The following is a 26,972-nucleotide window of genomic DNA, read 5'->3' as shown; positions in this document are numbered from 1 at the left end:
ATTTTATGTGCCCAGAATAAATTTCCATTTGAGACAGGGGGAGATCTGTTTACTTATTTCCCTGAAAAATGGATAACACAGAATAGATCTATCTAGAGTCTGAGACATTATTTCTTAGTGTGCTTTGCTGGATGGCAAAAGGAACGTAATTAACTCCAAGGCCAAGATATAAAACACCAACACACTAGAAGTTGCCCCACAAACTTTTTGCCAAGAGCACCGATAACCACTTAGCAAGACATCTTGGCAAACAAACACAAGGATCCAGATTCCCTGGGATCATTTAGCTGAAGACCTATTAAGAATCCTGTTCTATACTTGGACCTCTAAAGCCAAGGGCTACAAAGCCATAACTCTATGGCTCATGTAGAATTAGTTGCCTTGAAATGCAAATAGTTTTAAAGCAACTAAATAGTTTAAACTGCCAGCGCATGAAAAGTCATTATTTTATAGTGATCAGAGGTGTCTGAGGTGCTTCAGAGAGCAGACAGAAAGGCACAATCCCTGTAGACCCTACAATCCAATTAACTTAATTAACCATGTTATTTCCCTAGTTTCTGGTAACTCCTTAAATCAATGAACTAAGACTTAATAGCAAAGTACATAACTAGGAGCTTTATTGATCATATCTGCATACAACATTGACTGAACTCCCAAAATCATGGCTTGGCATAAAACCTATAAAAGATACTTCGGTAGCAGACTTCCACTTTATTATCCCAAAGTCCCGTGCAGGTACCAAAAACAGGAAAGAAGTGGCAGGGACTGAAATTTTAATAGAAAGAGAGCAAATAAGCATGGGCTCAAAGTTAATCTATGTTACAAGAAGCACAAAAAAAAATCATTACAGTATTATTCAATTTTAAAATCAAAATTTTACATTTGTTCATAACCTCCTATAAAGAAGGGTCCCAGAGTATTCTACAAATTAATAAGGTGAGACCTCCAGTCACTCATTTCTCCATGTCCTCTCCACACCTAAAGCCCAGAACAAGCAAGCAGCTCCTCAGCCCAGACAGGGAGGAGCGAGGCAGGCAGAGAAAAGCTGCAGGGAACTTGCCTGCAAGGTAATTCAAACATCCCCACACAAAATGCTCTCTAATGGGAGAGGTGCTTTACACCAGCTCCAGCCCCACCATCCATCACTGCCAGCTCTCCTCAGGAAGGGCACAACACCCAGGACCAGCAGGTCAGAGAGACCCCAGCCACCCCTAACCGCAGGGCACACCCCCCAGATCTTGCCTCCCACACAAGACAGCGTCAGCCTCTTTCCTTGTTGCCAACAACTCTTTGGTGCCTCTTTGCTTACCGCAGCGTAACCACACAGCCCAGTGATACGGTATTGCCATGGCCAGTAACTGGCCGTAAGCTCTGTACTGAGCTTGCAAGGCCTCAGCACTGAGGCTCACTGGGCTTGCTGCCTGAGCTTTTCTTGACCTGCCCACAGCTTTCTTGTATTTTATTCAGCTCTGGCAACAATTTCTTTAATTGACCAGGTATCTATGGCTTTGTTGTACATCTCCCTATGGTACAACTGTAGTTTTATATGGGCGTTTGTAACAAGCAGTTATTCTCTGAAGAACAAGATATTTATGACCAACACAATGATACAGTGCAGAGAAATAGTGCACTTTGCAGAGCAGAGATACAGGATATGGCAGAGGAACACCAGCGCAGGATGGCAAGCAATGGGGCACGGACTTGACTTCACAGCTCTAAATGACTTACCCACATTCAGTTAAAGAAATGCACACCTGGAGCTGGACTAAACTGCTTGTAGGAATAATGAAGAGAACAAACAGCATCCAGCATACATAAGCTGTAACGTAACCTGGAGCTGCAGACTGATGAGCAAAGGTGCAGAAGTGCCTTAGCAAACAAAAATGACCCCAAGCAGATCCTAACTGGGGAAGAAGAAAACCATCAATATGAACATCATATTTCTCCTTGGTAAGTAACATGAATGTATAACAATTTTAAGTGCATTATTATTCTGTCTTCTTCTGTAAGAATTATAGCTTGACTAGTAAGAATTAGACTCATACAATTTCAATTACACTCACAAGAAACTGTTGGCTTTTTATATATAAGGTGTGCTGCTTCTTCACCCATAAAAAAAAAATTGAGTGCAACAGCAGTCACACACAATGCAGAGCAACAGCAGGCACAAGGGGACCCCTTAATTCCCTTTCACCAGCTCTTGCCCAGGATGATCTATTACCAGCTCTTAATGACACTGAAGAGGTTGTTCATTTTCTAATAGATCAGTGACTCATCATTTTAACTCACTTCCCTCCACTAAAAATCAATGAGCTTCTGAAACAGTATTATCCTGGATGGTTGGTGCTTTAACGTCTCACTTGCAGGGGAAGTAGACCCCAGAGGTCCCTTCCAATGGTGGGTCACCACAATTGACCATGGAGATGGACTTACTCTCTTGGTGGGAAGTAACCTCCTTCTGGGAAGGGGACACTTTTCCACAAAGGAGTTTTTGTGGATGTTGGGCAGACCTGTGTCTGTCTGCTCTTGCAGTGAAATGGGAATATTGTACACTGGAAGAGAGCTGCACTGCCTAGTAAACCCATTCAGCCATGGCACAGTCCAACAAACCACCTCCATTCTCTTGCTTACTTGGCTGCATAAATGAGTTTTCCTACTCCCCCGACCCATCCTCAAATTGTTCTTTTCCACTCTCCTTCAAGTTCCTATGCATAAAAAAAAAAAGGGAAATAGCTCAAAAAAAATTTGCTCTTTGAAGAGCTCTGCCCCCTTTACTCACATATAACATTCCCCAAAAGACCATCAGCAACACTCTCACAGCACAGACCAAAGTATTTGTGTTGTGTGATCAGGCCTATCTCACCTCTGGCTCATGAGCCCGACTAACTCACTGTGGCAAAACTGTTTAAGGGTTTAATAGCTTGCCAGTGGCTAACCAACCCAGCTGGTTAGCAGCAGGCTGAGAAGGTGACAGGTAGATGAGAAACAGGACTTGCACACCGACTGTCACATCAGCTCAGAGCAGTCATTCATCAAGGAAATCTACTGGGCTCCAGCAGGAAACTCTGGATGAGGAAAGCTGCAGATGGGAAAGAAGTAGGGTTTGCAGTGGGGCACAGAGTCCAGCGATGAGTTTGCAAAGCTGGGGGACAGTACCACAACTCTAGGGTGTTTTCTCAGCTTTCACTGACTTGGTGTTGAGGTTCAACAGGTCAAATACTAGACTACCCCACTGTACAGAGGCACAGCTAATAAGGATATTGCACCTACTTAGGGGCTATGAAAAGCTTCTAGAGTTAGTTTCACATCAAAAAACAACCCCTGCACATGTTCATATACAGAGCTGCACATTCCCCAGCTGTTTTAAAACACTGCAGAAGTGGCCACCACCACCTGCCCCCATAACACAAGGGCTGCTTTGTCAGTGCTTTTTCCCATACACCCTGCCAAAAAGATCTCCCCCTTCCCCACAGGGGCTTTGACAGCATGCCCATCGTGCTAGGACCCAAGCACAAGGGATCTGCCTGCAGTATAATTCAACGCTGCTCTCCCTGTATGCTGCTGAACGGCACCTCCAGCCTGTAGCCGGCTGTGAAAGAGCTGGGTTTCTACAAGAAACTCACAGCTGTGGAGGGAGATAAGAAGGAAACAAGCCCCCTCACTCCCACCTCCACAGTCTCCACCACTGCATTGAAACCAAGCACCAACATTACAGCTTGCAGTTAAACATCATAGCATGATTTTGCGGACGAGAAAAGCAGCAAAGGAAAAATGGCACCCTGAGGGCCTTAAGCTCACTAGAGAAGTCAATGGCAAGGCAATGAAGGGTGGTCGGGAATCAGCGTCCCCACGCCCCACCGGGAAGCCCTCGGAGAGGAGCAGCTTCAAGCGACAGTCAGGGAAGCAGATGGGTGGCAGAGGATGGCGCTCCTTGGCCAAAAGCCACGCTCCCTCCTCGCTCTTCAGAGGCGGACGCTGGATAGCATTCATTGCCTCCTCGCAGCGTCGCCGAATGACCCCCGGGCGGTATGTGACCCTCAGCGAGGGGCAGCCCCGAAGTGCAGGGGTCGTGCGGCTGCTAGAGCAGCGCAGGGGTCATCGCAGAACAAGCCTGGCTCCGAGCTGGTGGCACACGGCTGCTGCGCAGCCCGTCCCCAGGCGAGGACACGTTACAGCTGGTGAGCCTCACCTTATAGCAAGCCCTGGAGAAAATGAGCATCCGAGCCTGGTTTGCAATTTTTTGCATTCTGATCCCCAGCCCGCTTACTAACAAGCCCCTCTGTAAGCACAGTGACGGTAAAGGAATTACATTGAAGTAGGACAAGGTATGCCAAAAAGCCAACTACAATGGCTATTCAAAAAAAAAAAAACCAACCCAGGAGCCACCTCTATACAGGGCCAAACACCCTTGCCAGGTGGTAGGGGAGGGAAAAAAAGCATAAATGCAATTAAACACGACAGTTCAGCTTTGTGTTGCATTTGAAATGCAGTCTCCAGGGGCTGTGGAAGCAGCATGACTGACTAGGGTGAATTTTGAAATTCCTTAAAGGCAAGTTGCCTAGATGTGCAGCCAGACCCAGACCGACAGAAACGCTGCTAACAGTGCCTAATTTGCTAGAGGATTATCACTTGATGTAACGGATGGAAACTAGATTAGATCACTGGTAAACTCACAACACTGATCATTACTGTAGAGAGAAATTTCTACCCGCTTAAACTGAACTTCTTGCTCTACTCAGCTGTGTGCTGCAACAGATTTGTAACCCCGTGCCAGAACGGCATTTTCTAGCACATTTTGGTCATTTTTTTCCAAATATTTGGCACAGCTGCCATGGCTCTGAATGTGACCACATTAAGCAGAGAAAGCTTAAAATTACACTCAATAACTTCAATTTTATATCTGTTTTGACCTGAGCATCAAAACTTTTGAAAGTACAGGCATTAGCACATTCTGCAGACATTAAGACTGGGGTGTGCAGAGGTGTGCAGACTGATTTTCCAAGCAGCAGAGAACTCCTCAATCCTATTAATTTCAACTGACAGAGAAAAATTCCCCAGCACTCTGAGAAACTAAACAATAATGTTATTTTCTACAAAGCCCTACAGTTAGGAACAGAGCTAGACACAGGGCGAAATGGCCTGCAGCATAATCCCCAATGCTAACCAACTAATTAATAAGCGCCAGCCACACTGGAACTGCTGTAATTACCACTGGACTACAACCTGACCTGTTGGGGAACACGGCAGCTATTTAATGCAACCAGGTGCTATGGCATGAGGTGTTTGGATAGGATGTAAAGGACACAAGGCCCATGAAACATACTGGAGTTGCAAAATATGACAAGTTGGAGCATGCTCACAGCATCAGTCTCATCTCAACACATGCCATGGGATTTGCAGCATGCCTGAACTTTACTTTCATTTGAAACAACCTAGAGGCAGCACGCTAGCCTCCAGCCCCATGTGGGGACAGAGCCCAAATGTGTTCTTCACAACTACCTTCCAACCCACCAAAAAAGTACCTCCACAATTTATGGCTTATTTGTTAAAGACCAATTTAAGCCAGTTATTCAAAAGTTGTTTGCAAGTGTTATATAAAAAAAAAATAAGAGAGGCAGGAACATCAAGTTATTTCTCTTTCATCCTCATTCACACTCCAGCAACTTGTATTGATTTCTGCAGTGCAGAGTTAAAGCAACTCTTGTCTTCCATCACCTCCAGTCCCGCTAACAGCTCTGCCACTCACCAGTCATTTGCTTTAATATTTGTTCCTCCATTCCCCATTCCCTCTTATTGGTCTAGAAAGACTTCCTTATTTAAGGAAGAAAAAAACCCTCATTAAATGACCTCAGCCATCAACAGGAATAAGTAGACAAATGAGAGCATTAACAGTATCCACAAGACCACATCATCTCTGGATGCTGAGGTACAGAAGAGGCAAGGAGCTGTTGACCATGTCAAATCCTACATAAGGTGTGCAGGTCAACCATGCACAGTGGTTGAGGAGCAGCATCAATACACAGGTCAACCTCCACAGTGCTGAGGAGCAGTGTCCACCGAGCAGAGGCATCAGCATTGCCCTTCTCCTGGGACTCCGAAGGATGCATCCTGCAGGATCAAGACCTTGCAGCATGCTGGCCACAAGAGGCTTTTTCCAAGTCACTGAAGACTGCCAGCCAAAGAGACCACGCATAGCCCCAGCTTGAAGGGGAAAACCAGAGATGGAAGAAGGGTGAAGAGATGATGCTCCCATGGAGGACAGAGACTGAGAGGTAGCACTCTTCCCTGCCTCACACGGATCTACCTGTCCTCCCATCACAAAAGGGAGGTTCATGAGGCTTTTTTTATGGACATGACAGCTTGTACAGCAAGGAGATTGACTGCCTCCAATTCCAAGATGAAGGTAAGCAAAAGAACATTTAATTTAGAAAGAAAATATTCATTCCCAATAGTGCTCTCTGTTCAGTATTAACACAGAGCCCTGAGACAAGCTGCTATGTATATTTACTAACTCATCCTCCCAGCATTTTGCCAAATTCATACCACTGACAGCCCCAGGGAATTTCCCCATATACCCAGTAGCCAAAAAGCAATGGATCTGGGCAAGTTGTTTTTAATGAGGGAGACTCCACTCCTGGAAACATCATCATTTTCTGGAAATGAATATAGAAAATAGAAAGGACTGGATCTGCGTCAGGAAAGCACACTGGTACCAAGAAAAGAGCAACTTAGCGTCACTAATTTCTGTAAAACTGTCACACTGCCTGACAGTTTGCCTTATTCTCTTATTTTTCTCCTTGTTTCTTTGCATCTTATTTGTTACTAAAGCTTCATGACTTCTGCTGCAAGGGGATGCAAATGTAGAACACGCCTTTCCCCACCATGAGTCTATGCACTTCTGTGGTGACTGCTCTTGTCGAACTGGGGCCAAAGGTAAGACAGAGGCCCCCTGTGCCAGACACTGTAGGATCACCTAAACTTTGCCCTAAGAACAGAGAGGAAGAGATTTTTTATTATTATTATTTTTAAATGGAAGATCAGAGAAAAAAATCCAGATGCCAATCTGAGCTCCATCCCACAGGACCTAACTGACATCTCTCAAGCTTGACGTAATCCTTACCTCAAGTAGCAGCTCCCCTCTTCAGTTGTATGAGGCAATACTCAAATGTGAGCCAGGACCTTTATTTCTCTGCACAGATGAATGGTCACCAGCACTAACAGCATCACATGTACACAAAAACGCGACAACACCTATAATCCAAAAAAATACTCAGAATAGCCTTTGACTCTGGGAACAAAGCAGCAGCCAAGCTTAATATAACCGCTAAACAAAAGCTCTGTAATGCCTTCTTCACAGTGGAAATAAAGTTGTTAAGCAAAAAAGTGTGTTACTTTATAGGCCGACATTCACCAGCTTGGAGAATGTAGAACTGACTTTATTTTGCAGCCTCAGCAAGAGGTTTCCACTTGTCAAGACACAGCAGTTTGGCTGGCAGGGTCACCGACACCTCTACTTAAATGCACAAGTAAGACATGGATCTAACCACATCTTAACGCACAGCATTTCCTTCATCTCAAGCAGCACACGGTAGCCCCCTTCTCCTTAAATGCAGAGTGGTCTTGATGCAAAATACCTGAAGCTGTCAGAGGAAAATGTTTGATTGAACTAATTTCCCAGTGGAAAATAGCACTCCCAAAGCTATCTGTGGAATCAGCAAATTTTGCCAGAGCCAGTTCTGGCTTAAAAACTAAAGACAGTAATTACTAGATGCCAAGTTCATCTAACATTAATGAGGGGGGAAAGTCAATAATAGGGAAATCACCATAATTGTAGAATTTATTTGTTTTTGTTATCTTATGCAAATTCCTTCATATTCCAAAGACAAAGGGGGTAGGGGGAGAAATAGGAAAAAAGGTCATTCATTCTCTTGACAAAACAAGAGGGCTGAAAAAAAATGATCCTACTTGAAATTTAAATTGAAAGCTTCATTACTTCTCCTCTCAAAGAAAGGAATCCATGGGAAGTATAACTGGACAAAGCACAGACCCTTCCGAGAGGAGATGCTTTATTCCAGTGTGTGGTTCACCCAGGCCAAGCACTGCAGAAGAGAAGCTACCATTTCCAGAGGCCATCAGCATGGGATTTATTTTACAGATCAAATGCCACCCATGCTCCAATCCCAGTTACACCAGTGTCCACTCACAGTAGCTATACTTGTAGCTATACAAACAGACATTTAATGATGTAACTGCATTTGGCTCAAGATGTGCATGCAGGAGCAGTTCCTATACATGTGGGATCATCACCAGCATTGACTGGAGCAGGAGACATGTGGCTCCTCTGGGGAAAGGAAAAAAAACAAAGTTCATCACAGGAAAAACGCAGCAAGTTTTCAACTTGCTCTAGACATTACGCAAGCCTTTCAAGCATGGATCACTGCTCTGAACTTCAAGGGTTAGGACTGGCTTTTTAAAAGAGATGGCTCCATTTATGTGATGCAGAGCTCCAAAAATGACCAATTCATGAGTCTTAGAGCTCATCTACAAAGGAATAATTTCAACAAAGCTACACTCTGATAATTCTACTATGTCTACACCTCTGTAAAGTCACTTCTGTTTCAAAATAAGTAATTTTATTCCACTATAATGAAGTCAATTAACAAAATAGTAATTTTTATTCTAAAACAGGACACCCATGGGAAGGCTTACACAGTTTTAACCACAGAAATAGATAACCTGACACAGAGCACATATCCTGGTGGAGATCCCTCCTTTGGCCATTCACCCAGCAAGGATCTGGCTGTGGGTATAACTAAGCAGCTCCCCTGCAGTTGTGTCTACTTAGAAGAGACAAATGGCAAACCAAAGAAAGGCAGAACAAACCATCAGCCTTAGACTTGCCACACACCTGGGTTTAACCTGGGCAATCTTCATCTCCATGCAACCCAGAGCATCAGAGGACCTGTGGGTCAGCAGCTGCAGTCACAGCTCGAAACTGGAGCAGTGTCAAATACCATGTCCTCTTCCTGAGAGTTGCCCACATGCTTTTCTGCTATGCTTGGCATGAGCCCATAGCAACTCCAACAGGTTTGGAGAGCAACAAGCATGGCCTGAATCCAGATAGATCTGGCAATTCTTCTCACTTCGAAATTCTCCTGGCTACCACAATTCACCGTTTCCATCAAGGTCTTCAGCTTCCTGAAAGGCTCCACACACAGAGTTTCCAACCTTGGCATCTCTAAAGGGAGAACATGCCAAACCGCTGCAGCCAATGCATTTGCTCAGCACTGAGCATCATCACTCAATATTGCTAATAAAAACTCCTTTGCAAGAAGCCCTACAGAGTGTAACAGCTTAAGCAAGACAGATTTGCATGATGCCAGTACAGTTTCATACAGCCAAATTCCATGAACTCAGGATCACGTTCAGGTTGTAAAATCTGGCAGACCACTTCAAAAAGAAAAACAGTGATCAATCTGTCTTTAATCAGATTCCAATGAGGCTTTAGAGCCATTCCATAAAACCCTTGTGGCTTCATCCCTCAATTGTGCAGGACTTCTCCATCAGAGCCAAGTTTTACAATTGCTGAAGTACAGGATCAAAAGCAGCAGCCCAAACTCAGCACAGCGCTCGGGTGCAGCTATTGCTCCCTCACTCGATGGGTGCCAGATCCACAGCAACATATTAATAAATGAAGACCCCAAAGTCTAGCAGGATTTGCTCTGGCTGTCCCATCAGTTTGATGAATGAACATTATCCCTTAAGCATTACCACCACAGCCTTTAAGCAATCTTAGTTCCCTACCACTCTTCCCTGGAGGGTCAGAACCTCTATTTTTACATTTTGTTTAAAAGCAGTGGCCTGTATAATGAGTATTACCAACAAACAGCAGCCCATAAATTCCCCAAGTGCTGCATGTGCCAGTCTTCATCTCTGACAAAGCTTGGATGCACCATAAAGCAAGAGTATCACATGCAGGAATATATTAATATGCTGCATTCAGCAGACAGACATAACAGCCCTTCAACCACAGAGCAGTTCAACTGCACACTATTTAAGTGACAGCTATCCAGTTGAATTTCTTTACTGAAAATTAAGTGCCAGTACAATAGATCATGTCATTGTATGTTTGGACAGAAGGACTCTGTAAGGCAACGTATTAAAACTGAATAGACTCAACCTGGCCCTGAAAGATGGTCCTAAGACGACTTGACAAACACAAAAACCTCCTTTCTGAAAGACAGAATTATTTCTTATGTGGCAAGCACAAGAGCAAACAATTTTAAGCAGCAGAATAGTTCAACTGATTTCAAGTTGTGCACACCACACAACTTGCAAGATCAAAACGTTTATGGGTAAGTGAACAAAAGACAATTCACATTATTTTTAACAGTTACTCTATTTTAGTTATTCTACACATCACATGTGCATATCATAAACATGGAACTCAATGAAAGATCTTCTCATTTTCTGCTAATCATGCAAAACCAGACAATTCCCATCTTATTGGGATGTTTCTCCTTGATGTGTGTGATTAAGTAAAGAAGAAACCCATTTCCAGTCATAATCATAGTTTCACAGCTATGGAGCAAAACATCCTGGTACACTGTTCTGAGGACAGAATAGAAAGCTGATGTTTATAGCCCAGCTGTTACAAAACCCCTCAAGACAGACTGCTGTGGTATTTTCACCTTCCCATTATAAAAATTTAAATAGCTCTACCAAAACCATGAAAAAACACCCCACTGCTAAATTTTCCCCAGGGTCCCACTCCTGCCAAATTGCACCTGCGGCAAGATAAGGCAGGCAAGAAAGGGAGATCTTGTAACGCATTTTTACTTTGCTGCCCTCACCCTACAAATCAGCCTGCGCCACAAAGGATTTCCCTTTCCCCACACGCCACAGGACACCTCTGCCCACGGCTGCACAGCAGCAAAATGCCCCTATATGCTCCTACAGCTGTTTCCAAGGTAACCAGCACGGAGCCCTATACGAGGGAAGGAAGCAAACAGCAGCAACGCACTCCTGCAATATTGTCACTTTTTGGAGGAGGTCCGAGGTGCCCCTTTCCCCACCTCCTTTCCAGCTGCCCCATGATTCATGCCAAGGGTGGCCGGTTTGGAGGTTGGGTTTTCATTTGGGTTTGGTTTTTTTTTTTTAAATAAGGCACCATCTTGGAGTTTTAAGGTGAGAGTCAGATTTTCTGGTTTTACTGAAGAAAAACAATCCGGGGGAGGAAGGGGAATTATTTCAACAGCATAAATTTACACACAAACTCTGTACTCCCTCCCAGTAGAGGCAGCAAAAGGTCTCAGGATTAGCTAAGGGTGTCTACCCACTACTGCGACCGATGTTACCCAAGTCATATGCATCTAGATAACACTTATTCTCATTGGTTAGGATAAAAGCATCTCCACTGCTCCGTCCGCAGATATGGTTTATCCTTTTCAGGCATCCAGTTTCCATATCTACTCAGATGTGCCAAAATCCCCAGAGACTCTCTCACCTGCCCACATACATTCATGCTCTCAAAGCAGAAATTAGCCTTTGCTTCCTTTTGCTATTGAAAGCTGGGGAGCAGCAAGAATACAGTCCAAATCCTGCAGTCCTCACAAAGGACAGCAGCATGAGGGGGGAAATTGGGATGGGGAAAGTCTCTGGCATGGCCAGCTAGTTCTCTCCACTGCCCTGAGAGGGGACCAGCTATCAGGGGGGTAAATCAGCATGAGATCTGCGTACACAGCTAAGGACAGAACTGTCAGGCTGTACGCTCTAAGCTCTGCTCCCAGGTTCAAGACAACCCCGATTATGCAGCAAGAAGCAAATCACCCCCCTGACTTGGGCAGTTATCAACACAGGCTGGAAGGAACATATTTTCCACCAAGAACTTCCAAGCCATTAACATCAATTCTTTTGTTCTGCATGAAACAGAATAAGGGGTGGCATGTCCCATGTACAAACCTCTTGTGGTGGGGAGCAACAATATGTTACAAAATGAAGCATTTCCGCACACCAGTCAGGAGTCACCCCCATCCCCATAGGGATAGAAATTTTAAGACAAAATATGCACAAGGAAACTCACCGTGGGTGGTGTTTTGAAAATGGCAATCATACTTCAGCACAGTTCATGTATTTCTTGAATTTCCCTTTGTGACTTACCATAGCTGACCTTTTAAATACCAACCGTGATTAATGAAGCTTCCGACCCAGCACTGAATGGCTGCAAATTGCAAGAGATGCTCATCACATTAACATTCAGTAACCAAAATATACCAATCTTCTAATGACAACTGTGCTCCTGCTGAACACCAGGACATTTCCTTTGGAAACTGGAGTACTGCAGTCATCCGAGGAAGTTAACATGCCAATGGACCAGCACATGTACGTCCGGGGAAGAAGCTCCCCAGCTTAGATATCCAAAACAAAAACTACCACATCTGCATAGGCATGGGGGTGCCAACAAGTCAGACATAACTTGTTTTGAATAAGGATAAACCAGAAGTCAGTATTTCTTCATAGACTGGTTGCAGGTTGGTTTGTAAAACTGAAATCCAAACTGAACCCTGCAGAGATTTCCTGGCAGCGTTATACATGACGTGATGTGAAACCTTCTCTAGCATCCAGTTCAACCCTGTACCATACCTGTTAGCACTGCAGTGCTACAAAAACATTACCAAGTATCTTCTCTGCTACCCCTGCAGAGTTATATACTGCAATACAACCATCAAACTGGTTGCCTTGGGGAAAGAAGTTCCCTACAAACTCAGCACATTCTTTAGCAGGCATATACCTCCTCCTCTACATAGCACATCAGATCAAGCTTGCACAATTTATTCCTCCAGATAAACCATTCTGTGATTGACTAAATGGTAACTTCCAAAGACAAACTACTCTTGTGCCACCCATGGCAATAAAAGCAATGTCACTAGGGAAAATGCCCAACATACTTGAAGGGACGCACACCAGACAGACTCGCTGCAGCACTAGGACTGAAGTCGGAGGGAGAGAAGATGAGGACAAAAGGCATTACATAGACCCCAGAGACAAGAGCCAGTACATACGTACGAAGTTACAGAGAAAGTAACCTGGCAAACACGCTAACCCAGTACAGCTGTACATCAAGAGCTCACTGCTTTAAATGTTTTATAAGGCCCCAAAAGCCCTCCCTAGTCCAGTGGTGCAAGAGCATCCCTGTCAGCTGCAGCAGGGCAGCATTACAAAGCACTGCACCACAACAGGGCTGAATTCACACCGACAGGCCTCCGTGTCAAACAGGGGATCGATTTGCTCTTCTACAGGACAAGATTTTCAACAGCTGTGGAGTCTCTTGAGTGGAAGCTGTGGTCCCAGAGGGTCAAACATCAGAAGTAGATGGTGTTCTCCCAAAGCAGTGGGAGCAAGGAAGCAGCACCAGAAAGACTCAACAGCTTAACAATGCTGCCCTTACAGGGCATCTAACAGCACAATTTCTGTCTGCGCTTATTAACCAGCAGGGCCAGAGAATTCCTTGATTTTTGCATTACTCACACCAGATGATGCAATGGTGCCGCTCCAGCTATTTGGTAAGTCTGCTCACCAGTGCACAATCTAGAGAGGCAGTCAGGGAAAGGGATGCAAAAGAAAAAACTGCTGTTAACCACTCACACCAAAGCAGCTGAGGTTAGTCTGACACCCATTCCTGCTTTTATCTGCCCATCCCAGATCAGCTCTTCCACCTGAATCTCATGGGGGCACAGAACTGCACTTCGTTTGAAGCATAAACTTTCCCCACCACTCTCATGCCTGTTCATCTATAAACCCAGGAGCCAGAATGCCAGGCTGAAGCCTCCCCTGTGCTGTGCCACCTCGTGGATGTCTTCTCCTGGCTTTTATGAGCTGCAGGTCCAGCCTTTTTTTAACACCACACTCTTGAGCATGTAAACAAAATAATTCACAGCCACTGTGAGCTACAGTAAACAGCACAATAGGAACCAGGTTACCGCGACACGTCCTCTGTGTAATTCGCAAACCCTTTAATCCCCAGTTGGGCTCGGGCACTGGGGAAGAATTACCAGCTGAAAACAGTAGCTTTAGAAAGTTAGTGCTCAGACACTGCAAGCTCCTCTAAATATCCAGGAGGCACCGCGCAGCCACCTCTCGCTCATGCTTGCCCCCGGAAAAAAAAAAAAAAAAAAAAGCAGAGACTAAGAAAGCCTGGGGACAGAAGGACAGATTTGCTGCAGCAAAGTTTACCGGCACGAAGAGCATCCTCCACCAGCCCCTCCGTCCGCGAAGCCCCATGCCGGCGGCGGATCGCCCCCCTCCCAGGGAAGCGCCCCCCTCCCAGGGAATCACCCCCCAAAAAAAAAGGACACCGACAGAAAAGGCGAGGCGGCGGGCAAGCCCCAGCCCTCCTCCGCCCCCAGGCCGCGCTCACCGTCCTCCTGCATCCGCTGCAGGCACAGGGTGAGGCTCTTCCTCCAGCCCGGCATGGCGGCGGGGCAGCGCTGCCGCCCCCCGGGGCGGCGGCACGGCGGTAGGGCCCGGGGGGACCGGCAGGAGCAGCGCTGCCGAGCGCAGCCGGGCTCCCCGGCGCTTTATCGCCGGGCGGAGCGGGCGGCGGCGGCGGCGGGGCCGGGCGGGGCGGGGGAAGCGGCGCTGCCCGCCCCCGCCCCCCCTCCGCGCAGGTGCGCTCCCCGCCGCCGGCGGCCCACGGCGGGGGCTGCTCGGGCAAAATCGTCTCTATTTTATGGAGATTGTCCTCTACTGGGGTCTGCTTAGATAGCGCGGGCCCCCGCCTGCTGTCAAGCACCGGGGGCTGACCCGTACCGGCGTCCCAGATCGCCAGCTGATGCTGAAGAGAGACGTGCGGAGGAACGGGGCGGGAAACGCACTGTTCGCGTTCTACCTTGTTCGCGTCCTACCCTCCCTTCCCAGCCTTCACCTGGCGCCGCTCCCCGCGACGAGCCGCAGCTGCCCCGCAGCGCTAGCGCGGGTACGCGCCTTCACGCCTGTAGGCTCTGAAGTCGGGTTCTCGGTAAAGTTGCACACCGGCCAGGCTGATCTCCTTCATCTTTTTCACCACCACTTGCGAGCAGCTGAAGGGCAGGGGGGACTTAAAAGCATCTGTGTCATTTCTTAATGTTCCAGAGGTTTCGGTGCTTTTACATGGACACAAAGGAGATGTTTATTGCATATGCCAGTGTATTCATGTTTTTAATTTCCTGGGGGCAACATATCTCTACAGTGACTAGCAGCTTTTTTTGTTCTTCATTAGGCCTTTTATTAGCTGGCTGGTAGGTCTTACTCTGCATCTCTGCCTCCCTTTGTGAGAGTGACAATATTATATGCAACATCAGCTCTAATCTAAAATATTATGGATCAAGCTCTCCTTGGGATAGCACGAGCTAATTCCAGTTTCAGAAGGCTGGTGCCTGACACCACCTGGGTTGGACAGGGCAGCTGCGATGCCAAAGGAATGCATCCATCTAGATACATCCATATGGACTTCAGTTTAATTTTCAGACCAACTTTTCTGTCCCCAACTGATTGAAAAGCAGTTGTCACAGGACAGCCGAGCAGCCTGCTAAGGGGCAGCAGCCTCACCCCCCATGCTCTGCCCACAGCTCACGTCTGTGAAGCATTTGCCATTTTGGGTGCTGGCAGCCAGGTTTACAGGGCAGCCAAGTGTGACACGGCATATGCCAAGCTGGGCAGCAGGAGTCTGGAAACCTTTCCACTGCCTGGTGAAAACTGCAATGGCTCAACCCAAAGGCACTTTGGGGAGACTCTGCTTGAAACAACCTCCTGTAGCTCTGTACACATCCAGGGAGAAAAACAGTTTCTGCAGAAAAGGGCTGAAAGCAGAAACCTACCAAAGCCCATGACTTTGGGGGAGTCTGAAGGGATGAGGATCCTGACTGAGGTACTTGAGTTAAATACCTACCATTAAATTAGCTAAATATTTTTCTTTATTTCCCCCCTCACAAGTTCTTGAAGAACAACGTGGGAGCTGAGCTGGAGAAAATCTGTTCTGAAGTCACTATCAGTAGCCTGTTTTCCCAGTGAGTTAGGCTGGGATAATCATAAACCCATGAGAAGAGCCCTCTTCATTTAAGCATAAGAGTTTGCAGCACTGCAGAGGGCAGACAGCAGCATGCAGCACCTGGGAATGACATGAGAGGCTCTCATCACAGCAAAGGCAGGCTGACTCTCTTCCATGTTGCTAACCAGGGTGTTACCCATCAGTTTCGAGAACAGTGATTGGAGTGACAGCACCTGAAGGCTTATTCCAGCCAGCTGGAGCAATCACTTCTAACAGAGATTTCCTGAGGACTAGCAGCAGCAGGAGCAGTGCTATAGCTTAGACCCTGCCTATCCCCCCCACCCAGCAGCACAGAAAAATTCGCAGAAACAAAAAGGTATTTTTGCCCACATTTACCATCAGAATAGAAACACAAGTAGGGATTGACTCCCCACCCAGCTACAACTTCTTAAAGAGCTCCTTTCTTGACACTAGATATGGCACGTTTCTGCAGCTTGCTTCTCAGGGGAAAACACAGCCCCCTCCACCCCCCACCCCCAATTTCATTGCAAATGTACCTGGTACCTTTGGGACTTGCAACAAATCACAGCTCCATAGCTGGATTGGATCAGGGCACATCATGCTAACTTATAGGAAGTTTGTAATATGCACCAAATATTCTAGTTGACAGCAAAACTCGGAAGCTTTTTAGAGAAGGACTAAGCTGAAGCCAGCACGTACTGCTGGAAGGAGACGATACTTGTTCAGTAGTTAAAACCCAGAAAGTGGAGACAAGCACTGTTGAGTTAAATGACTGACTCGGCCACCCACACAGGCAAATCACCTGCCCTTTCTCTGCCTTAGTTTCCTCAGTTATAATTTATAATTGCTTGATGATATTCAGATTCTGGGTATTGGAAAAGGATTCCCAGAAAAGTGATTGTTATTGATCTAACATTACACTTAGGAAAAGTAATGAGAGTCTGAGGAAAACATGAATAGGAAGGGGCTTTTAAAAGTAAGGTCAAATCGACACTTTTTGTACCTAAAATCTCATCTGTTTTTTGGCATTTACACTGGCTGATCTCATAAAAGACTCTCTCCCTTAAATCTCTTTAGACCATCACGGCTACAACAGTACTACTTTTAAAGGACACTGGTGCCACAGAAATAATTAAACATGAAAATAGCAAGCACATTACTAGCTGAAAATGTAGCTCATGGCTGCTAACAATTGAATTTGACACAGACATTTCCTTTCTCTCTCCCCCTTCTGGACTTAATTAAGTAAAGGATAAATTTTCTTTCTCTATCAAGGCTGGGCTATTTTGCTGAGTGTTGAAGCAGTGCACCCCTATATCCTTACACATGTACGTGGGGCAGGCAGGGGTCTATTGGGCAGCCTATTTTCACCCCACCATGACATGTAAATAGCACACAGCTGCTTTAATGAAGAAGCAGTCTAGCAGTCTCTACTTTCACCTCCCAGGCACATGGAATGGGACTGGGGATACAAGGCATAAATCTCTGTCACAACACAGCGTGGGGGTGGGTTTGCTTCACTGATGACTGCTACACTCTTACCTGTGTGCAGCAGTGTGTCCCGTAACCCACCGACAGCAGTGAAGAGCAGTGAGCCAACTGCCTTCTACCTGGCATGCTAGGAGATCAAAGGCAGTTTTAAAATGGATTATCTTAATTTTGCTACCACCACCAGAAGTTGATTAATAGCAAGTTTACTTACTAATCCAACTCTCAGACTAGGAGATATTAGGAAAAATTTCCTTACTGAGAGAGTGGTCAAGCATTGGAACAGGCTGCCCAGGGGGGTGGTGGAGTCACCATCACTGGAAGTGTTCAAAAAACGTGTGGATGTGGCACTTCCGGATATGGTTTAGTGAGTATGGTGGTGTTGGGCCGATGGTTGGACTTGATCTTAAAGGTCTTTTCCAACCTTAATGATTCTGTGATTCTGAGAACTTGGTTCTTTTTTGCCTTAAACTCAAGCAGTGCAAACTTCAAGGGCATACACTCATACTATGGACTTCTGCACAAGTACTTGCTCATGTCCAACTAGGTTTTGAAGGCTGGAAGCAATTTGTCATTCTGCCTCTTCTAAGTGATACTTATCTCTCTGAAAGGCTGAATACCTTTTAGACAGACAGAGAGAATGTCTTTGGATTTCATCGGCATGAGTATACACCCTATTTACGGGCACCATAAGAATATGGTCACCACTGTGCTCTGTTCCTGCTGGAAGGGAGCTCATGTGCTCCTTGTTTCTGTCCCAAAGGCATACCTGGAGTCAGCTCCGAAGCTGGTTTCTCACCACCTTCCTTAGAAATTACAGCATAAGCACAAAGGGGCTCAGACCAGCCCCTCACCTCCTTCCAAAGTCATCTTCATCCTGCAAGAACCCTGCAAAGTAAGTGTGCAACAAGCTCTGAGCACTGAAGCAGTGAGGCTGCCTGCCAGCCAGCAAACCCAGTGGTATGAGGTATGTCCGCTTGGCCCTCCTCTTCCCGCAACACCTCTGTCACCGGGTCTCTTCTGGGCACAAGACCTGCCTTCACTGACCTGACTGCAGGGCTGATGCCAGCATCAAAGCTTTGGCTTCGCTTCCTTTGAGGGTTCTTAACTTCCAGATGCTGTTTAGAGCAAGTCGCAAACACCAGATACCTTTTCTGCCAAGATGACTAGACTAGATGTCCACTTGTCTTCGCAAACAAACATAACCTCATCGCTTACTGTCGATGCCCCACCACAGGGGTTCTCCACATTTACCTACCAGTGACCCAGCAACATGCAAGATGGTGCTGGGAGGACTACACAGCGTAGCCAAAGCCAGATGAGCTGTGCATCTTCCTCACTGCTCGCCCAAAAAACAGTGTTTAAGCAAGACTCAGAGGTCTGTGCCTCTTCCCCTGCTAACAGGGGGGTTTAGGGCTGTGCAGTGCCCCGAGCTCCACTGCAGCTGCTGCCTACTGATTTCCAGGCTACCAAGATAGGTTTCAGAAATTCAATATACCGAGGAGACCGTGTATGTTACATGTTATTCTGTGCACCCTCCAAATCCAAGCAGTCGGCACAGAGCCTGAAGCGCTAGCAGCTGATACAGTTGCTTAATACTGTTAATATTTGCTTACAACTGTACAACATAAGAGACGACGCCATTTGGTCCCATCCTGTGCGAAAGCCGCCTCAGGAAGGCCAGCAGACAGCTTTGTCTGGGTTATTGTCAAAATACTGTGATCTGGACTGTTATTTAGGAAGACAGGAGAATTTAAAAACAAACCTGGATTTACTCAGTCTCAGCAATGCAAAAGTCACTTTTCTAACTTGTGATTGAAGATGCTGTTGCTGGAAACATGTTCTTTCCCTTTCAAAACTGTTTTTAGGGCTCCCTCCTTCCCTTTTTCGCTTCTGTTCGGTTCTTCCTTGCACACACCATCTTTCCCCTTAGACACACAGAGCATCACTAATAAAATGTCACCCATTTGCACCATGCCCAAGTGTTCACCTTCATGGAGGCACATAATCCTCTCAAGGAAGAACAGTGCTTATCACTACTTACCCACAGTAAAGATCCCCATCCCATCCCACTGCTATATAAAGGTTTTCATTCCAGGCATTCACTTAGTAGCAACATTTTCCTCTGACTGTATAAGGTTTTGTCTCTGCTCCTTATTGCAGAGGTGCCTGAGGGAACTTTTACAAATCACTTCAGAAAAGAGTTATCAGGTACGGGACAGTCAGCTCTGCACCACCAAGAACCCCAGGCAGCAGACAGATCTCAGCCTGGGACTGTTTCCAGTTAGGACATGCTCTACATTTTGCTTTGATTCTGCAATTGATAAACTTTTTGACATGGGGAAGGATCTCTAAGCTGTCTCTACACTCCCAAACTGCATCGGTTTTGGTTACCAGCTGTGCAAGAAAAAAAAGTTGCTCACCTGGGATTTGCCATTTCTCCCAGGAAGAGCTTAATGTCCTTTAACAGCCATGGAAGAAAAATGTAGCAGAAGCACTTCAGTGTCATCTGTTAACGTGACAGCTGTATCTGCCATGCCCAGAACTCCATTTACAACTACACTGGAAGGGAAGGGAGGACTAGACCAACCATCCCAGGTGCTCTGGATGGCCAGACTCAGGGCAGGCTTGGCTCTGACTTGTTTGGTCCTGCTGATACTACTCCATCCAGACCCCATGAACTAGAAGCTGTGCTAAATGAGTTTGTGAGTTGAGTTTCAGTCGTGCTGATGGCTCAGGACACAAGGACAGGCTTGGACCCACCCTTCATTCATGCCACAATCTCAGGCTCCCTCCTGAGTCTCCCTTAAACCAGAGCTGGCATTAAGCATTCATCTATTCCACCAAAAATCACTCGGAACTACTGCACTTGATAGTAAGCAGAGAAACACTGTCCATCCGTTCCTCAGTAAGGAACATCAGCATTTGCATCCCATGAAGACTACTTTCAATATTGCCAGTAGATAAAATTCAATGTTTTTCTTTTTCCTGGTTGGTGAACAGAAGTAGTCTGAGAAATGAGCAGGGTGCAGAAAGCAACACTACAGCTCTGTCAACATATGTTAAAAGTCATTACTATGGCTGTCTTGCTTCCTCGTCCTTTTCATTGTGACCCAGCTCCAGCTGTCAGTAACACATGAATGACTACAGTTTATTTCAGATCAGAGAAGGAGGCAAGACAGTTGCAAATCATTGATATTGACTGTTGGTCTTAATGGAAATGCTCTGTATTTTTGCACGGACGTTCAAAGGGGATGGAAAAAGACAGTAATTGCCATTTCAGTGTTCTGATCTTCCCCAAACTAGCTGGTAAGGAAAGAAGTACTGTGGGGAAGAGTTAAAAAATTTAAAGCCCCCTTCACTTCCATGTAGTATAGGCTCTCTCCTCCAGTGTTTCATAAAATACTGTAATTTACATTTTGTATGGCTCCTTGGTATAGCTGAGGAGTTGCCTGGCACTCATCAAGGCTTTAATAAAGCAATCATTGGACTTTTGCCTGATGTAGTTATTCATTTTGAAATATTATTCTAGTTCTCATTCTACTTGTCTATATTTGACTAATGGCAGCAGTGCCACACACACTTCCAAGCTCTCTCTATGTACAGAGAATCAGTATTTATTTTCTCAATTATTTCTAAAATAACATCAATAATCACGCTAAGCTTTCTTTTGTGATACATATAGAAACACTTTGGTGCCTTCTGGGCTTCTATTTTAAGTAACCTTTGTATTGGGAGGCCTGTCCTGGGGGATGGAGACCTGTTCAACAACAGGACAGGGATCACTCAAACAAAAAAAAAAAAAGTGGATTCCCTGAGGGTGTGTGTCTTGGTGCCCCTGCAAGGCTAACAGCCCTTTTGGAGAACTCCTTACCTATTTAGTCTTATCCCTAGCAAAGCCATTGCCAGCCCTGAGTTTGAAAGGGTGGCAGCTGCTATGCTTGTGCTACTTAACATACAAGCACTTGTCCAACTCATTTCAGAGAGCTGGCCAAAGCAGAAGCTAAAACTTGAGTCTCGCTAACCCACAGAGAATTTGAAGTGGCAGCCTGAAATCCAGGGTCAGCTCTTCTTGCTGTTCCGGGTTCTCCACTCGTCTTACTTCTCACCTAACTTTACATGTACGAGACTGGGGAGAAGAAACCAATTTACTCCTGAAATGCCGGAGAGATGACAGGGAACTGCAGGGGCAGATGCTCATTTATGTAAGGTAACCTCTGCTAAGTGCTCACAGTACTGCTGAGATATGAACGACTGTGGCTGTAATAACAGTCTCCTACTGCCATCTACCGCGTTGAGATCCCGTTACCAGCACGAGTGACTGACCTCCGTGACATTGCTGCAGCGGGAAGCTGGGAGTGAGCCATCAACAGCTATCCCTTTCTTCCTCAGATGCTGCCATCTCTTTTCCTGGGGAAGATTTTGCTATACAGTCTTTTGAGCATCTCCTCAAGCATGCGTGATGCTCAACTACTTTGTCCAGAAAGACAACTTTCTTCTTCCACTTCATGTTTTGGGGGCGATTGATGGAATGATGGATAGTGAGAGAACACTTCATTGCAGATAAATATAACTGCTGAGAATAAAGATTAATCCAAACTGGAATGGATCAAGGCTTTGAGCTACAGCGGGGGAAAAAAGTCCCTTGGTTCTAAAACATCTAACAGCAGCTTTTCACTATGAGAATATCAGAGAAGGGATATATACACAGGATAGTTTTGTTCTCTTAATAAATTAATCATAGCTGCCACTTAGCCATCTATACAGGCATATGGTAGATGACTGCTAGGTAACCAATGCCCATATGGTAGAGAAACTCCATACCCAATTATGCTGATTTAAATCTTTCCCGTGCATCAAGGTAAAAATGATCATATGCTAGAGGTACGTCCTGCCCAAGTATGCAGATTTAATCATTCCAACGCATTGGGAAATCACACATGGAGCCATAATTTGATCAATTATGCTAGCCCATCTTCTGCTCAGTGTCAAGAACTAGACCCTCCATAAATCAAAAGCGTGAAGAAGGGATGTCTTCATGTCTGCGTCGCAAAGTGCAATTCAAGGATCATTGATAACCAACAGAATAAAGATTTTTATATATATACTTATTCTTAAAACAGAAACATGCTTTGGCATTTCTAGCCTGAGAAGACAAATGAGAAACCTCAGGCTAGTTTTCTGTAGTTCTAAGGAAAAAAAACATGCTGCTTTGTATTGACCTGGAATCCCACTCTGTTCACACTTTAATGACACCCTTCAATATATGTTTAAAAAGCACCAGCAGAATTCAACAATATTGTGCTAGGACTAGTAAATGTAAATTATCCCCCCTCCTCCAAAATAGTCTAGCAATGTGCTACAGGACCCAGATTCCTGCCACCATGTCAGAAAACCTGAATTCGCTGCCATGAGCCTGCTGGTTTAAAATAATTCCTTTCAAACAGCAGGATATAAACAGAAGCATTTCACGAGCAGTGAAGGTGATATAAATATGGCTCGCATCATCACTCTGACGCTAAAGGAACATAAATAACAGTGTTTAAACTCAAAACTAGAAAGTAGACTCTTTGGAAAGTTACAGCTACAATGAGCATGTGTCTACCTACCTGACACAATCAATAGTCCAGTGTTTTCTTTAAAAGAAGAAAAACAGAGCATGAAGTAGGTACATGAGCTTTAAAGTTACCAACTGTTATGCTCTGGTAGATGCCTTTTAATAGACACAACTTCACCGCTGTAAAAGCAGTATCTGCTAGGCCAGGTTCAGATTAAGGACAGAGCTGTAAGCAAAACAGGCATGCATTCACTAACAGCATCCTCATGGAGATCCGGACCAGTACTTCGGAAGAGGAACAGATTTCAAGTTAAAAATATGTTTTCTAATGGGAAAGCTTCATTGTGGTTGGTTTGTTTTTAGATAAAAAGCCCACAAGTTTTGGGACAGATCCTGCAGCTTCAGCAATATCAATGAGTAGGAAAAGGAGCATTGAACCCAACTCCTCATGAGCATCCCCTGATTGCAGCCTCCCCCTTTGCTGTGGTATTCCCCTCTTGCCTTACCTCTGTCCTGCAGTCTCTGCAGACAAAAAAGGAGGCTTCTCCTCCAGCCAGGCATTCCAGACCTAGAGACAAAGAAATACAAGTCTGTAGTGTCTTGAAGGAGCTTGCAGATGTGCAGCTGGAATACAAAACCCAGCTTCCTTATAGGACTACACCCTGATAGAGAGGCAAGTCCATCCGTGCTTGCAAAGACAGGAGAATTCTGCTTCGTGCAAAAGCCTGATTGTGAACCATCCAGGCTGTGTTTTCCTGCAGGGATGGAGCAACTTCACATGTCCACAGCAAAAGAAACAGATGGTGAGAGAAAGATGGACAGATGAATGAGTAAATCTCAAGGAGCTGAGCAATTTCTTAAAGGGCATGTTTGTCTTTTATGTCAGCCGTACAGAAACCACAGACAACAATACATTCACAACACAATGTGGCCAAATAGCTTAGGGTTCCTGTTCAGAGGATGAAAATATCCACAGCCGCCCTCCAACATAATTGATAAGCCCGTTTTCTTTGGAACGTGCTTGCTTCTTACATCTCCAGCTTAGAAAATGTATGTATTTGTATGTCTTAGTACAGGAAAATAGTGAGAAATCTATTAATCTTTTGAACTAGTACTCAATTTTTTCTTATGCCTGTCAGACCTAAGAACATGTACACATGCTCCCCAAGGGAGGAAGGGACATTATGCCCGTTTTCATCAAGGCTTGCTAAAATGCATGCTAAAGAAAATCATGGCTATCAATAACAGTTTTCTAAGCTAATTCCAGTTGCAATAACTATATCCCTCCTACATATTCTGTTGCAAGATGGCATTAAGCCTATCTCTGATCTAACTTGTTGGATACTCTTAGGAAATACCTACTTTCTAGCTGTATTTGAGAGGAGTTACAACTTCTACACAAGGAGCATGTAACAGTACTCTGTCTCTCATAATGCAGGCAAAGAGAGAAGAGAGGACAATATTGTTGACACAAGACATGATTTCAAGTGCATTATAAAATTGCACATAAAATACAGGTTCCCATAGAACAGGACAAGGCTACTTTAGATTTCATTTCAATGTAGTGTTAAGTCACCATCAGATTTGTCTTCCGTGCCCATTTTATAGTTTGCAAGCAAAAATAAGCTAGCATAAAAGCAGCCTGGCATTGCAGCTTGTGACCCAAGAGGCAAAAAAACAGAGCACCACATGTGCCACAAAGAGGTTAAACACTATTATTATGCACCACTTCTGTTTTTGACTTTCTGCCTAGGATCATGCAGAAAACCTCAAACATTTAGCAAAGAATTGCAATTTTTCTCCTAACCTGCACACCTGCTAATTACATACCCAAATGATTTTAACTTCTAGTCTCCCTGCAAAAAAATTACCCATGATGTCCACCTAGACTTTTTACCAAAGGGCTTTTGGGTTTTTGTTTTGCTGCAGCAATTCAATGCTTCTGAAAATGTGATGCTAAAATACAAAAACCTAGCGTATGCTTCAGGTGTCTTTAGGAAAATATAGAGAAGTAAGTAAAAAAAGATATGTTGGGACTTTATCTTGGGAAGAGATGTAATCTTTGCCATGAAGGAAGGAAACACTGCTGGATCTCTTATGTTACAAGAATTAGTTTGCAAACAGTTTTGCTTGTGCCGCAGTCATTTCTGGCCTCACACACACACTAAGACACACAAATTCAACAAACTAATATTCTAGCCAACCAAGAATATGCAAACTATGGAAAGCAAAAAACTTCTTGCTGTTTTAAAAAGAAAATATATTTATTGACATAGCACAAATTCTTTCATGTGATGACTTCTGAGATGAAGAGCCTGAAAAAAAGAAAAAAGAAAACCAGAAGGAATTTCTCCATCCCTCAGAGAAACATGGATAAGTTGCCTCATGTCAAGTGGCTATGAAAGTGTGTGAGGCCACAGTGCCCTGCACCAGGGCTTATCTCACAAAATGTCCAGCTGTTATTTGCCCACAGTTTTATTTAATCTTAAAGCCAAGATGTAGAAAGTAAGACAGAACATCAAAGCCTTGAGTAGGATGAAACCTTAGTGTCTGTAATAAGAGAATCAGTCTCAGAACAGCAAATCCCCCTAACATCAATATAATTTGGCTTTGGGCTCCTGTAAGTCCAGTTTTGGTAAGGGGGTGTAGGAGAAGTCCACAGCGAAGCTTTGCAACTATTTAATTTCAGGTTTGTGCAGCATCTCTCACTGGTCTTGCAAGATGCTGAAATGCCATGGTTTCATACAAAATCCCCTTAGAACAATCCACTGCGATCCCCCATCTTCCCCAAAAATAATAAACAAGCTTTTTGTGTTGATGCAGCTTTGTGGAAGTAAACACAATTAGGCTTCATGCTAAAATGAGCAGCATACTAACGAGAAGTGCTGAATCAATTGTTCCCCAGGAATTCAGGGCTATCAGCAGTCTGAGATCAGACATGGTAGTTTATACAGCTTTCACAGATTCCCGATAAGAAATAAGCATAGCACAGTCACACAGAGTCTGTGCTATACAGACAGAGACAGATTCCTCCCGTTCCTCACCTCATTTCTTTAAGGTAAGCTGATTGTGCTTCACAACTTGGAAAGCTTCTTATCCCAGCTCTCCCTCCCTCAGTGGTATTTTATGAATGCCTGCAGGCTGGATTAAAAAAAAAAAAAATGCCCAGAACAGCCTTCCACAGGCTAGAGTTGGCTTCAAGCCTTTTTGAAGGAATCATATGTGTGAAAGCTTGTCCGTTCTTAGACTGTAAATACGAGATTACTGAACCAACGTTTACGAAGTGCTGCGAAAGCCATCTGTCCGGAGGTGCGCTCGAGTGCCGAATCCCACACCTAAGGGAGCACGACAGCACGCAGAGCAACCCCGCGGCTGCGGCGAGCGTGGCACTCCCTCTGTCCCGATCTGCTTTTATCACTGCCTGCTGGTCCCGCTGATGTTAACTGAGAGAGAACGCGAGCTAAAGGTTACCTCATAGCACGAGTCCATCAGTTACATAGAGCATCAGTGACACTGATGGACTCATTCCCAATTCAGGCATGTCTAGCCAGACCTTTGCTACCCACAAAATAATTTACTATTTCTTGCAAGCACAGAAGTGCCAGCTCTGCGATTCTAGCTCACAGCAACAACATGAGCCAGCTTGCAATTTCTACCTTAAATTCCTTTTTCCATATCCTGTCACGTAACCACTCATAGTACAGCTTTTCCTTAAAACCCTGGTCATGCATGTCACCCTCAACCAGAAAGGAACACTTTACGAGAGATGCTGACACCTCCAGGGCCTCATTCCATCTTCACATTTCCCCCAAGACTGTCCAAGTAACATCTAATACATAGAGGGCTGCTGAGATGATACTGAGCCATTTTACACAACACTCA

General features: G+C 45.0%; 1 protein-coding gene across 1 annotated transcript in view; it reads right to left on the bottom strand.

Annotated features, from left to right (window-relative positions):
• GRIP2 (glutamate receptor interacting protein 2) overlaps positions 1-14,471 on the bottom strand; it is a gene marked incomplete at both ends in the record, with an annotated part of 286,640 nt that extends 272,169 nt beyond the window's left edge. Inside the window, one exon of the mRNA XM_082004592.1 lies at positions 14,417-14,471. Coding sequence (XP_081860718.1) covers positions 14,417-14,471 — 55 coding nt within the window. The remainder of the gene's footprint in view (positions 1-14,416) is intronic.
• Between the last annotated feature and the right edge of the window lie 12,501 nt (positions 14,472-26,972).

Source organism: Phaethon aethereus (genome assembly GCF_964289735.1).
Source record: "Phaethon aethereus genome assembly, chromosome: 11".
NCBI lineage: Eukaryota > Metazoa > Chordata > Aves > Phaethontiformes > Phaethontidae > Phaethon > Phaethon aethereus.
The sequence above is the reverse complement of the archived record's forward strand: the minus strand, read 5'-3'. Positions and strand labels throughout refer to the sequence as shown.